General features: G+C 34.3%; 1 protein-coding gene across 1 annotated transcript in view; it reads right to left on the bottom strand.

Annotated features, from left to right (window-relative positions):
• Positions 1–14,103, bottom strand: part of EXOC2 (exocyst complex component 2) — a 130,374-nt gene that overhangs the window by 71,691 nt on the left and 44,580 nt on the right. Inside the window, exons 8-11 of the mRNA XM_035317173.1 lie at positions 10,426–10,571; positions 10,241–10,322; positions 9,647–9,749; positions 6,353–6,471 (exon numbers count right to left, since the gene is read on the bottom strand). Coding sequence (XP_035173064.1) covers positions 6,353–6,471; positions 9,647–9,749; positions 10,241–10,322; positions 10,426–10,571 — 450 coding nt within the window. The remainder of the gene's footprint in view (positions 1–6,352; positions 6,472–9,646; positions 9,750–10,240; positions 10,323–10,425; positions 10,572–14,103) is intronic.

Below are 14,103 nucleotides of genomic sequence, written 5' to 3'. Positions count from 1 at the left end.
AACTTTGACATCAGCCCACTTCCACTAAATATCCTGCATAGCGACTTAAAAGACTCAGGAAGACACCGAGGTAAAATTCTAGCCACAGAAGAGTTTCTTTTATCTTCAGTAATACCGGGCCTTCTCAGTTTTGATTTTATACTACCTGTGCCTCTTTTTAATCACAGTATTTACTGTCTGTGGGATGGATTCTTATTTAAAGTTTTATTTGAACAATGCTCCCTCCATTTCCCAACAAAAATCTAAACATCAGCAAAGCTACAGATACAGGTGGTTAAAGGAAAACAAATCTAGCGTCAAATTTTGTACTGATTAATTTTTTTTTTCAATTAATAACCCATTAAGGGTTAGCTTGACGACTGCTGTCAAAAGAGTATTTCTGCTACGGACAGGGGATGTGGTTTAGACGTGAAATGGTTCCCAGCTGCAAGAAGTCTTCTTCCAGATGTACAGTAAGCAAAGGCAATGGAAGAGAACCAGCTGCTAGGATAACAAATTGAAAAGGCCCTTTTGACACAAGTCTTGCTGGCCTGTCTGATCTAACAAAGATAGATCATTCATTGCAAGGTGAACAGAATCTCAGTGTGGCACAGAAGACAGACCAACGTGGTCTAAGCCGTCTCTCTCCTTCATGCTACACACAGCTGCTGTTAATCTAGCACACACCAAAAAAAAAAACAAAAAAAAACTTTTTTTTTTTTTAAATGATATCTGCACCATATTCTGAGTGCTGCAAAGACTATTTTTTCAGCAGTTTAAACAATAACAAAACGCTTTGCTGTGACTGAACTAGTATACTTGTGTATTGCGAACTGTCTCCATGTTGGGAACATTAAGAGGCTGTATATTTTACAGCCAGAAGGGTTGCAGAAAGATCATACTACCACTTCGTTAGTGTTTCCATTTACAACTTCAGTTTCTTGAGGGTATTAACAGATAGCTTATTTGCACTAATATTACTTATATCTCAAAAAGGCCTGTTAGAAGATGCTTAATCACTTTTAAGATAACTGGATTCAAGTCCCTATGCATTTTAGTTCATATGATCACGAAAACTGCCCAACAAATTCAAAGTCTAAGCAATAACCATTGGCCACACAGAAAATAGTCTTAATCTCCATAGCTTCTTTCCCCGATACTTACATTAAGAATCCTATCGCTTAATTCATTTTGGCTACCTGCCCAGTGCCACAGGCAAATTTTAAACTAAACCTCATTTATTTACATTTATTTTCATGTCATTTTACATCACTATATCCCCCATGTTTCCTGTACTCCAAATCTGGGAAGCAGAAACCATACTTAAAAATCTAAAATTATGTCTTAATAGTAGGGGCATTATCAGGTAAAGTTAAAAAAATACAAATATATAAAAGTTTTAATTGAAGGAAACAGTACAGTATCCAGAAACCAGGTCCAAAAGCCTCCAGACTTCTTCAAATTCTAAGTTCAAAGTTCAGAAGAAGCAATTCAGACTAGCTAATGTGAGGCACAAAATACCAGCATAATTTAGTTTGTCATTCAGGTATTGCTTATGAGACATTTTAGAAATACTACTCTGACTGAGCATAGTGCTTTTCTATGTTAAATTTTATATCCATAGTAATCAAAAACATTATTTTTCCTGTCTTAGTCTCTCACACTCCTATCTCCGTAACACACATCTACATGTTAAATAACAGCAGCAAACTAGTTTTAGGTCCTTCCAGTGGGCAGCAATAGCATTTTGCAATCAGATCTATAAATGGAATCTATCAGTGCTTCAGGAAATTACTTCATGACCATAAAAAAAAAAGTTTCAAAACCAATAAAAGAGCACAAGTGTCTTTTCCATTAGTAAAAGTGTCTTTTCCATTAGTAAAAGACAGATACTAAATAGAAAACATAAAAAGTTAATAAACCTGTTTATTTCCAAGCATCACTACGTTATAGAGCTAGAGCACAAGGCAATTGTGCATGGGTCCCACGTCCATAGCTGCATCTTTTATGAAAGACTGAGTATCAGAGAAGTGGGAGGAAGGCTTTATGAAAGGACACTACCATTCAAGTTTTGTGATCTGGGCATCCCCTGTACTGCTTAATGCTTATGACTTTGACTATGCTGTTGAGTCTCTCTCTCTGTCCTGGCTGTTCATACGTCACAGCAGAATAGATTTTAATCTGCTGTCATATATGCAATTTCACTCATTCCTTCCAACATATGGACTTGGATTTCAAGTTTCTCATAATAACTCATCTTCTGTCCTAGGTTAAAGGTTGGACTAGATGATCTTAGACGTCTTTTCCTACTTAAATGATTCCAGGATTCTATGATTCTGCCTGAATTATTTACCTCACAAATGAGAAGTTCAGTTGTGGTTATACACCGTAAGAGAGAGCTAGGATGAAAGCAAAGTTGTGCAAGTAACAACTGCCATATCGGAGTATGTAATGAAGTCTACATAACTTGAGACCAATCAGCAAACCAGTAGGGTTTAAGTCTGAGAGGAAACAGTATGTTAATACACATGCATAGATATTCCTCAAGGGAAATTAAATTCTCTCCAAAATGCTAGCACTGCCATAAAGGATTTTTTTACATAGGACTTTACAAAATTCAAATTCTACTTGCACCCTTTGAAATGAACACAATCAAATAACTAATGATAAGACTGCTGTATGTTTTGCAATTAGTAATTGTCTATTTAAATCAAAGAAGACATCTGATTGAAAAATTCTCTGTTGGTAGTTAACAGTCTTTAAGACACACTGCCAAATCATCTGCCGAAGTTTCGTACAGCCTGACACATCTTTCAATTTTTGGAAATAATATTGATACAAGAAGGATTAACTGAAAACAGATAGTACTTGAAACACATAGAACTTCTGCTAACCACAGAAACACAGTCCAAGAGTGAACTCCAAGACTATTACAGCACTGTGAATTTGCCACATATTTCAAGCTGCGTCAGAGTTTGTACTATACTGTGATATTTTGCAGTTCTTAGGACATAAAACTGCAGAGTATTTTTACAAAAAAGAGCTAATCTCTAATAATAGCCAAGCATAGAGGCTCTTCTACTCTTGTTTTACTTTACATATGGAAGTGCTGCTGAGTGTGAAGAATTCACACTTAGATATAAAAAGAAAAAAAATATCTATTTAAATATATCTCCAATTTCTGGTTTTGTGATAGCACTTTCAATCACCTCAACATGTACCTTAGTTAACTTCACTCTTCAACAATGCTTAGGGTAGTCTTGCAAGTACAGCCACAAACACAAGGTATTCGTCAAAGACAAAGAAACCAAAGAGAACACAGAAAGAGACATAGAAAAGCATATTTATTTCTTCTCATTATTGGAGCTTTGTCCAGATCATCTGGATGAGATGATTCATCACCAAGATCTCTCAAATAAGATAGGGGAAGATGTTATTTCTATAAAAGCAAAAAAATATTTTAACCTGTAATGACTAAAGTGTCATCCTCCCAGCAGTTTGCAAAAAAAAAACTGGCACAATTTTGTACCATTGGGAATACACTGCAGGCTTTTCATTAATGACTGAATTCATAGGAAGTTCTCCTTAGAATTCACTTAGCTTTGTTTTTTTAGCTTGCTTAGGAAACAATGTTAACCTTCTCTTCCCAAATGCATCATGGCACAACAAACAAATTACTTGAGTATGCTTGGTTTTTGACAACTAGCTACAAACCTTCTGTCCAGGAATGCCAGTAGAGTTTTTACCAAAAACTTTTCCAGATAAGAAAAGCAAAGTTTTTTGTCTATATTCCAAATCCATTTCAGGTAGTAAAAAATTGATCACGTGTAACAACTCAGAGCTCTGGTGTGCTTTGAAAGGTACTAAATCATCAGCAAAATACTCTTGCACAAACTCAGTTGAAAGCTGAAAAATAAAACATGCACAAATGCATAAATAGATACAATCTGCTATACAGGTTTAAGTTTAATACACTGAAGAGTTTTGAGTCAGTCAGTTTGAATGCACAGATCCATGGTCTGCAGAAAAACAGCTAATAATAGCCAGAAACTGTTGGTATATTAAAGGTGGTGTAAACTCTGTTTGTATAATCTAGCATATACCATCTGCTAGAAACAATATATATTATCTCTGTTAAAAAGAGAAACCTAGAAAAACATCTAAAGCACTTTCAAGAGACTATCAACATTATGACCTTCAAACACTTGACACACAAAATCTTTTCTGGAAGAATGTTTCAAACTCCAGTTTGAAAATTTATTACTATTCTCTCTTAAAAAATACCCTCTGAAACTATGAACATAGAAACAACATCTGACTACAAGTTGATTTGATTTCTCAAAATCATGCATAACTAATTTGGTATCTGAGTGAAAAAGCACACTTTTCCTGTCAGAAAAGCATACATCAAAGAAAGTATATTAAAATAAATTCCATGTCTCTGATCACAATCAGCACTGTTCTGCTTGGCAGTTAATACCAATTCTTCTGAGTTTTCTCTTTGCCTTCTCCCATCTGGTGTATGCTAAAATTAAAGATGTATGGAAATGAGAAGCTAAGTTTAGCAACTTTCCTTTGCCCAATTAGATACTAAATGGGAAATTCCCTCAACCAGGATCAATACTTGAGTATTTTACAGCCTATGCTAAAACTACATCAATAAGGACCATATAAAAGACGAAAGAAGGATATTTAAATTTAGATCGTCTCTTTTTAATGAAAGTCATAATATATTAGCATTTTTCATGCAAATATTAACTATTCATACATGCATTTACTGGGCAGTCAAGTTATGTAAATTCCTCCTTCTGTCAGCCAAACAAAGCTGTTAACATAAAAAGTCCCTTTGATATTAAGGCTGAGGTAAGCAGAATTGTTGCAAGAAAAACATCACATAGGCTGAGATTTTCAAGACAGGCCAAGGAATTTAGGCTCATTTTCAATATTTTACTGGAGCATGCATATCAAAATTATATAGACCAATCCAGCAAAAAAGTCTCAAGCATTTAATGTCTTTATGATCCTATTTTTCTTGCTAAGAAGCTGAGAGATGGCATTTTGCAAGGAAAAGGAGAAAATGAAAGCTTAGAATCATGAATGGTGGCCGTTTTTTCAAGTTGGTGTTGCTCTTGACAGACATATGTTGCAAGGTAGGGTATCTCAGGTTTCTGGGGAGGACAGGAGATTGGGGAGGTTATGGAAATGTTCTGAATTTTGACCAAGAGGCCAAGAAACCAACCTGGCATTCCAACTCATCCCATAGCACTCAATAACGTGTTGTAGATCAAAGATGGTCTGTGCATGCTTTAGGCTAAAACTTACTGTCATATGTGAAGCACCCTGTGAACCCTATACCTGTTGCCACAACCTCTGCTAAAGAAGAAAATTTAAGCATCCTGAGGCAACTTCACAGCACTTACCTGCAGCAGCTTTTACTCAGTACAATTCTTGTGCTTTCTCATAAGGAAACACCTTACTTGGTATGGGATACACACACAGCAACACTAAGCATGGGAATTACCCATAAACCAAGAGAAGCTGGATTCCAATATGCCTACTCATTTCAGAAATAGCAACAATCCTGCTAAGACTCCTTGAGAAACAAGACACTACTGGTCATTTTCTAATACAGTTTTCAGATTTTACTAGAAATGCCAGGCCAAGAGCTTCCCACCTATTCCCTTTTGAAACTATGCTGATGTGATAAATTATGTTTACCAGTAGCTAAGTTGCTGCAACACCTGAAAGCAATACCTATGAGGATGCATTTCTTCAAGGAGTAACACTGGCAAAAACCTAAAGAACACAAATAAGTATTTGTATAGTTCTTAACACAACATGGACAAATGGGATATTTAGACAGTCTCGCAGGTCTGTGCCCAAACTACATAATCTGAGTTTTGAAACTGCGCAGTAACAAAGAACAAGAGAACGCTGTATTATTATTCACTGCATATTAAGAAATTACACTTTATTCCACTATACCCTAATGTCCTGCATATTCATACACTACCAGCATACCCTGTGAAATGAAATCGAAATGGTGGATTCAACAACAATCTAAATTTAATGTGGCCTCCCAGACATATTTCTAGAGGACAGTAACCCTCAGATATATGATTGAAATTCAATGCTTTTCCCACATAAAGAGCTTAAAAGTTCTAAGTTAAACAAAAATAAAATTCTAATTGCTGTTTTGTTTTCATAATAATAAAGAAAACAACACATTTCAGTATTCAATGTTGTGAAAAGCTATCAAAATTAAATGGAGAAAAGTATCATTTATACATTAAAACTTGTCAAATAAAAGGCAATGCCAAATTCCTAAGTGTCAAGTATATGTATGTATATATAACAAAAAATATATCCTTGCCTTTTTGTTCTTTAACATAGTTCTCCTTACAGTTGTGCATGAGCTTTAGAATCCACTGATGTTGAGCACCAATGCACTGCCACGCAGGGTCCCCAGGCGCATGAAGATCAGAAAGATATCTGTAAAACCCAGTCCAAAAATCACAGCTCTGACTTGACACACTGAAGGCCTCATTAAACAGACCAAAGAGGTTCCAAGAAATATATATATATTTTAAAATCATTTAAAAATTCAAGAAGAATAGTTAAGACACACTCATATCCAATGCAAACATAAGCTTTGCATTCTCCCTTCCAATTTATTGAAGCAAAATTCAGTCAAAAAAAAAAAAAGTAATAATAAACAAAACCACATATATTTAATACCACATTAACATGTATTTTCTGTTGTGCCTCTAGAAATGTACCCTGGAAATCAAGCTCTTTATCTGCCAAAATTGTAGATTAGTACTTCATGTTTCACTTGAAATCTGTGATGACTTATCAAGCACATAAAATATGATATTTTTCTTCCCACTTTATAAGTCCCAATTGTGTCATCATGCAACTGTAACAGGCAAATGCAGATGGAATTAATTTTTCGTGGTTCATTAATTTTAGCACAGGCATGCAAAAGAGAATGCAAACTAAGCTCCTGTTTTGTTTCCTTTTGTTTGTTGGTTTTTGTTTTGTTTTGCATTAGGATGCACACACAGTGTGAGTGTATTTAATTCATATGTATGTATTTATTATCCCATCTATACATAGGTTAATGAAAAAAAAAATGAACAGGTTGCCCAGAGAGGTTGTGGAGTCTCCCTCCTTGGAGATTTTCAACAGACACTTGGAGGTGATCCTGGGCATCCTGCTCTTGGTGGCCCCACTTGAGCAGGAGGGTTGGACCAGGTGACCTCCAGAGGTCCCTTCCCATCTCAACGCTTCTGTGATTCTCTGAGTGGGGCTTTCAATTAGTGAAAGTAAAAAACACCATGTCTTTGGGGAGAGAGGAGTATTGGAAGCCAACTGCTGTGATTCCTAAGAGGACGCAGAAGTATAGTCTAATGTCCAGGATTCATGACTACATGACAATGGTACTTTCAAAAGAAAATTTTCATAAAGCAGTAGCTTCTCTACTATTTAATGTGCTCCATTATGTTCTGTATTTAGAGACAAGGGACATATTCAAAAATTCAAGGTGCTCAAGATGACTTACACTGATTTATGATCTTAAGCAGTACAGGGAATGTTCAAGTCTTTCACAAAAGCTATTTTACTACAATACGTCTAATGCTACTTAGGACTGCATTGCTAAATTCTGTCTTCCATGAGAACTATCTGCAGTACACGAACAAGCAAAAACTGTCAGAGTAGGATTGGTGGGATGGATGAGAACATTACACAACCAACCACGTTGACAGGGTGATATTTATAAATTATGAGCTCAAGTCTTACCTCAGCATTCAGGGGGACTTTTAGACTTTGTTTGGACACAAAATTGAAAACAAAAATACTGCTGGTCTTGAAAAAAATACACTCCCTTGCCTGTTAAGTGATATGGTAAATTTTCTGAGCAGTGTAAATAATTATCAGTGTAAAGAGTGTAATAAAATAAGGGGAAAATGTGAATTTGGGAAAATACAAATTGAAGCTTAATTATAAAGACTGAATACATACATACACTCAGTATCTTAGTGGGGAGAGTATGGTATTTCAGATCTTGCTCTGTCTTAGACATTGGAGACATACAAAACAAACATATCAAGGAAGAAAAAAAACTTTTAAAGTAGCAGTTCCTATGCAAATAATTTTACAGTTAGGATTTTAATAATTTCCACTTAACTGAAGTGCTCTGAAGAAAGCTTTCTTTACACCTCGCTTCCAGGAATTTTACATTAGTATTAACCACATCAGCATACCTAGACTAGTGAAACTCATTTAATGGATTTGTATGTTGGACTTTTGTTGGACTAATAATTCTTTATCACAAAATTATTCCGGATTTGTGCAATCCTGCTCTCCTTCATGATACTATTCTACATGTGGAATACATCTGGCACTTACATTAACAGTCTGTCTTAATGTAGAATGGGATAATCTTAAGGATTCAACATACCTCAAAGGTAAGGGGTTGGAAAAAAAAAATCAACAACAAACAAACAACCACCACCACAATCAAACACCCACAGAAACGCAAAAATATACAACTTTGATTCTTCCAAGGAAGCTTTAGAAGAGTTCCTAAGACTTGGCCTAGACAAAGAAGCTCTTCTTTAAGGTTTTCAAGACTGAAATAGAAGGAAGGAAATAGCAATGTCTTCTTCAAGAGACATGCTAAACTACTCACCTTAAAGTGAAACTTTAGTAAATATGCAATATTTACATGGCATCCAGAAGAATGAGAAACACTACATAATTATACATTCTTCACATAAACTACCATAAATTAAATGGACCTAAGACTCCAAGACCGTAGTTTGTCCTGTGCAACTCGGTCTGGTGAGCATACAAAACATCAAAGACCTCACACAGGTGTCAGAGTTTTTAGAATGTCCCACACAGACCATTTGGTCTACATCTTTAAAGATAACTGAAAAAAGCACTAAGTATGTCAAGAAACACTAGGAGTCCTACAACCATCTAAGACTCAAAAGTCTTCAAAGTAAAGCTGTCATATGTTTCAGAGCACTCAAGTCTGGCTCCAAGGAATGTAAAAAGCAAGCTCAGGTCTACTGGTATAAGAAGGTCCAACCAACTCATGTTAGTATTCCTTCAGCAGGCTTTGACATCAGCCTCAATAATGACAGGAAATAGAGGAATTCCAATGGAAACTGGGAATTCCAATGGAAACTGGGAATCTGGTATATGCTCATTAAATGTAAAGGAAATGTATTATTTAGAATGAATAGTAAAATAGCCAAAACCAAATTTAAACAAAAGTCTGGATTAAAACCTTTCTGCTATCTGAATCAAGATGATTCCATTTCAACAACAAGTCAAGCCGAAATAAATGGAAAATTCATAAGCAATCTGTTTTGAGATTTAAATGATTATTTCAGATGTAATTTGCAATATCATGGTTTAGAGGAAGCAACAAATCTAAACGTAACAAAGACTTTTTAAAATTATATTCAAACCACTCAATAAATAATCGAGTATCAATGTAATGCTATTATTTATATATTCACAAGGCCGCTACTTGCAGCTTTCCAATCAGTCTAGAAGCTATCATGAAAGTAGTCACTCTCCTATTCAGGAAATACTTTAAAATTTACATCTAACACCATACGTCTAAAGACGACAATATTCAAATGATTACCTTATATAACGTTTCTGATCATGCAATGTTGATGGAGTTTCAAGGAGTTTATCCAACAGAAGTTCTCTTAAAGCTTCAATTCTGGTTTCAACTTCAGCATAATCTAGGAGTGGGGAGAGGAAATTAATCCAGTGTGTGCCTTCAGCAGTAGTATGAACTTAAAATTACAATATTTTTCCAGGATGTCATTCACTTCTGAACTTATTATGGAAAACAATAATTCACTTTATAACAAGCACCTGAAAATTTTGTATACAACAGTTTGACAAAAAAGACTGGACTTTGAAATATTTCCAATAATATACCATTGAGAAATACCCAAAGCCACATTTTTAGTTACTGTAACTGTTTTTTTTTTTTAATGTTCATTAATACCTGGTCTTAATAAATTAATAAAATTGGCTGTGATTTCACATTTTGAAGTATATACCTTGCTTAAAAAACCTGCTACAAAATTGCTTAGAGCAATTGTTCCTATGAATCCATAATTATTATGGATTAAATCTCTTTAAATTACTATGTGCTTTAGCCTTTAAGATAAAAAAAAAAAAGTCAGGGAAAAAAAATGGAAGCTAATAATAGAATCCATCTTACATTTTTTGAATACTTGAACCTCTGTCTTCCCAAAGAGTGACTTGGCTTTTTCGTAGTCATTAATAACCACATCATAATCACCCTTAAAAACAGCAACAACAAAACAACAATAAACATTTTTATTTGTCAAGAAATGGTAACAGAGTAATTTCAACAAAAAGAAAAGTATTTTTAAAGAATTATACCTTCTGGATATTTCTTTCAATATTCAAAGGAAGGTTGAAAAGAAATTTAAAACGTTGAAGAACATTAAGTGCATTTCTTGTTGAATCTGCTTTATCCTTACGGCCCAGCACCTCTTGGAATAAGGTATCTGCTGTGTTACTGGCTCCTATTTTAAAAAGGATAAAAATAAGGTAAAGTAGAGTAAGTAATCAGTTGAAATTAAATACAAATTTTCCTCATTTTAATGAATGACATGGTCATCCAATTTTTTTAGAGCAAATGAGTAATCGTTGCTAAGTTTTTATTCTGTTTTTGTTCAACTGTTTTAACATTTTACAACCGATGAAATACTATTTCAAAGTGAACCACTTAGCATTTTAATGTGGTAAGACCCCTGTGCAATTAAAAACAATCACTATTTCCTATTTCAAATGCTTAACTTTGCTGCAGATATTTTATAGTTTGCTTTGGCTCCAAATCTACATTTTATAACTAAATTATGCATCTCAGGATATAGAAAAAGTCATAGAAGGTTTTCTCTTTTAGAAAAGTATAATTTCATTATGTTAATTAATGTCACAGCTTCAAGAGCTATCACTGAATTTTGCAAACAACTTTTCTTACATTTCCAAATCCTGTCTTAAATATGATTAATAATGTCTGGTATTTAAATGAGTCACTTTTAAAACTACTGATGAGTCAATCATAGACAGTGGCATGACTGAAAATCTAACTAGCTGGTCATTGTAACAAAATTAATTTCAATCATCTTCTTATTGCATTAAAACTCTGGCTTCATTGCATACAGGATCGAGCCTTGGTTAACAATTTCATGCAATTACATTTCTCTATTAACTGTGAATGCATAAATCCTTAAAATCCTTCCTATTCAGAGTAAAAATAGCATTCTATTTTGCACTAAAGTTTCTTCATATTTTCCTGAGAGAATAACAGAATTCCATTTATATTTTCATGTGAATATTTGCATTTTTCAACTCGTGACTTATTTTTAATTAACCAAAAAAAAAAAGTCAAAATAGTGGAACTGTTTTAGCCTTTTTGATCGTTGCGTGTAGGAGTTTCTACATTATCTGGTCTAGTGACTATACTTTAAGCAAAGATGAAAAAAATTACATCAGTCTCGCTGGGTGGCTTGCATGCCATTTTCTCTAGTCAACACTGTGGGTGGCCTGCTCATGTTAAAAGTAGTCTTTGTAAAATAATTGTTATATCTAAATAATGTTTAAACTTTGCAGAATTTTTGAAGCCCTGATGTAAAAAAATGTTTTGTCAGGATAGCTATTTGTACTACATACTATTTAGCGTAAAATACTTTAATCCATTAAGGAGAAATACACAATGAAAGCAGCTAGCTGGACATTTAAATACAGATCACTGATAAAGTGTGATTTTCTTTACTCTTGAGGTTATAATAAATGCTAGTGTTGTAAATTCTTTGAGTAAATTAGTTTCTTTTGTTTGAATTCATATATTTCTGGTCCTTTCTGTTAACAGCCAAGAAGGAACATACTATATTTGGGAAGTGAAGTTATATTCACACAGCATTTTTTTTTAATTCAATGCAAATGTTTTTAAAAGGTAGTTGGCAACTGCAGGAATTACACAAAGATAGGTTTTAGTTTAAAACTACATCTTTTTATAATTCACTGTGAAGTCCTCAAATTAAGTAAATTATTTTACATTTTTCTATGGATACACTTTCTGTTTTGCTTAGAAAATAAGTCAAATATGTCAAATGATTGAAGTGCCTTGATCACATTCAATACTTTGTTCAGAACAGGTTTTTCTTTTTAGACTTAAAAACCATTGTAAAATTTCTTCCTTTCTCTCGCCTCCCAAAACCCCTTCTACGTTATTAATCTCTCTCTTGATTAGTAGTGAATAATCTAAACCTAAATAATAAAATTCATGGATAAAGATTCAGGTCCTATATAGACTGACAGTGGATTAAAAATAGTTAAAAGTAGATTCATCTGCTGTGTGCAGAAATTTTTACTTTAAAAAAAGCTCTAGTTATTCAACGGTTCCCTCCATAGAGCCTGACAAAAACACCACAACACGGAATTTGATTGGCCTCTTTTAAGATGCAATTTTTTGTGAAATTCATTACAGCAAATCATATGCCTTTTTAAATGTATATTTAATAGCTTATTTAACAATTAAAATTAATCTATTAAAAACTCTGAACGCTTATGATTCCACCTGTAACAACAGATTCTACTTCTACTATCCTGTAACATTTCAATGTATTAATTTCTCACACTGTCTTAATATGTTCATCTGCTGTAGAAAACACTGTTTGTCTCAGGTGTCTGCATCAAGCTCACATCAATTATCTCTCAAGATATGCACCTACAGTCCATAAAATGTAAAATCCAAATGAAGATTTGAAGCCATTTTTGAAGACAGACCCTGTAACTCAAGGATTACAGAAGTACTTGAAAGCCTATTCTTTGCAGAGCAGTAACTAAGGACACTTTTGAATGGTCAGACAAGAAACAAACCTTTGATCCTAAACTACTTTGCATAATATTATTTACTCTTTTTAAATCCTTGTATTCCTACCCCCCGCCTCCCACCCATCATGACTTGCAAAGCATCAGGAGGAAAAGCAGCCAATTCTTTTCACAGCAGAGCCAAACTTAATACACTCTGAAGTGGCTGGCACAAGTTCCTCTACAGATCCAGTTTGAAAAATAATGTCTGCATTATCTGCATACAGATTTCAGCTGCCATTTAGCAAGTGAAAAAGTGCTTATAAACTATAGTTGGGTTTGTCTCGTATTAATGCATGGAAGAAAATGTTATGAACCTCAAAATTTGATGGCTTATGCTTTTTATGTTAAAATCTGCCGCATAATTTTGTCAAAAGGAAAGTGCTGTCTGCAGGATCTGTACTAAGTGTGTGACATGTCATAAACACAGAACACTTGGAATAGCATTGGCAATTTCAGCAAATGTTTTTTCTCCTACCCTATATGTATCAAACAGATATTTGGCACACAAGCCATTCAGACTGCACACTCTATTTTGCACGCACACGTTGTCTTGTTTATAGTATGTGTCTGCATGCACGAGGGCTTTTTTTTTTTTTCATTCCAGTCAACAAGATAAGGCAATAATTATGCTCAAACCACATCTTTATTTTGAGCATGAACGTATCACTACATAAAAAAGCTAAAATTGTGCAGATTAAAAAAGAAAAGAAAACAAAACACCAACCCTGCTTTATTTGTGCTCCACACAAAAGCACACGTACAGTCACTGCTTTCTTCATGCAAGAGAACAAAAACAGTGAACTTCCATGTCACTTTCTTGATTTCATAAAACACACTCAGACTTTCCAGCACTGAGTCAGCTATCTGCATGTCATTCCTGCTTATTGATACAGCACTAAGGGAAACATCCCTTCCTCTGTGAAAAAAATCACAATGAAACAAAGTAAAATTATCTTGGCAGAAGTCCCAGAATTAAAAAAGTAACTTTTTGATCTGCTGAAAGGCATACCAAACTGCAGTGAATTCAAGCCACCTCTCTCAATGCAACCGTACAGCTAATAGAGAAACAGAGAAAAGAAAGTACCAAGAGCTTTTCAAAGTTTCTAAAAATACTGCTAATTTTAAGTAGTTCAAGTGATAACACATCAAGTGAGAAAGATTCTGTTAGTAACCTTCTTA

The sequence above is a fragment of the Oxyura jamaicensis genome, chromosome 2, assembly GCF_011077185.1.
Source record: "Oxyura jamaicensis isolate SHBP4307 breed ruddy duck chromosome 2, BPBGC_Ojam_1.0, whole genome shotgun sequence".
NCBI classification, from domain to species: domain Eukaryota; kingdom Metazoa; phylum Chordata; class Aves; order Anseriformes; family Anatidae; genus Oxyura; species Oxyura jamaicensis.
Note: the sequence above shows the minus strand (reverse complement) of the source record. Positions and strands in the feature narration are given on the sequence as shown.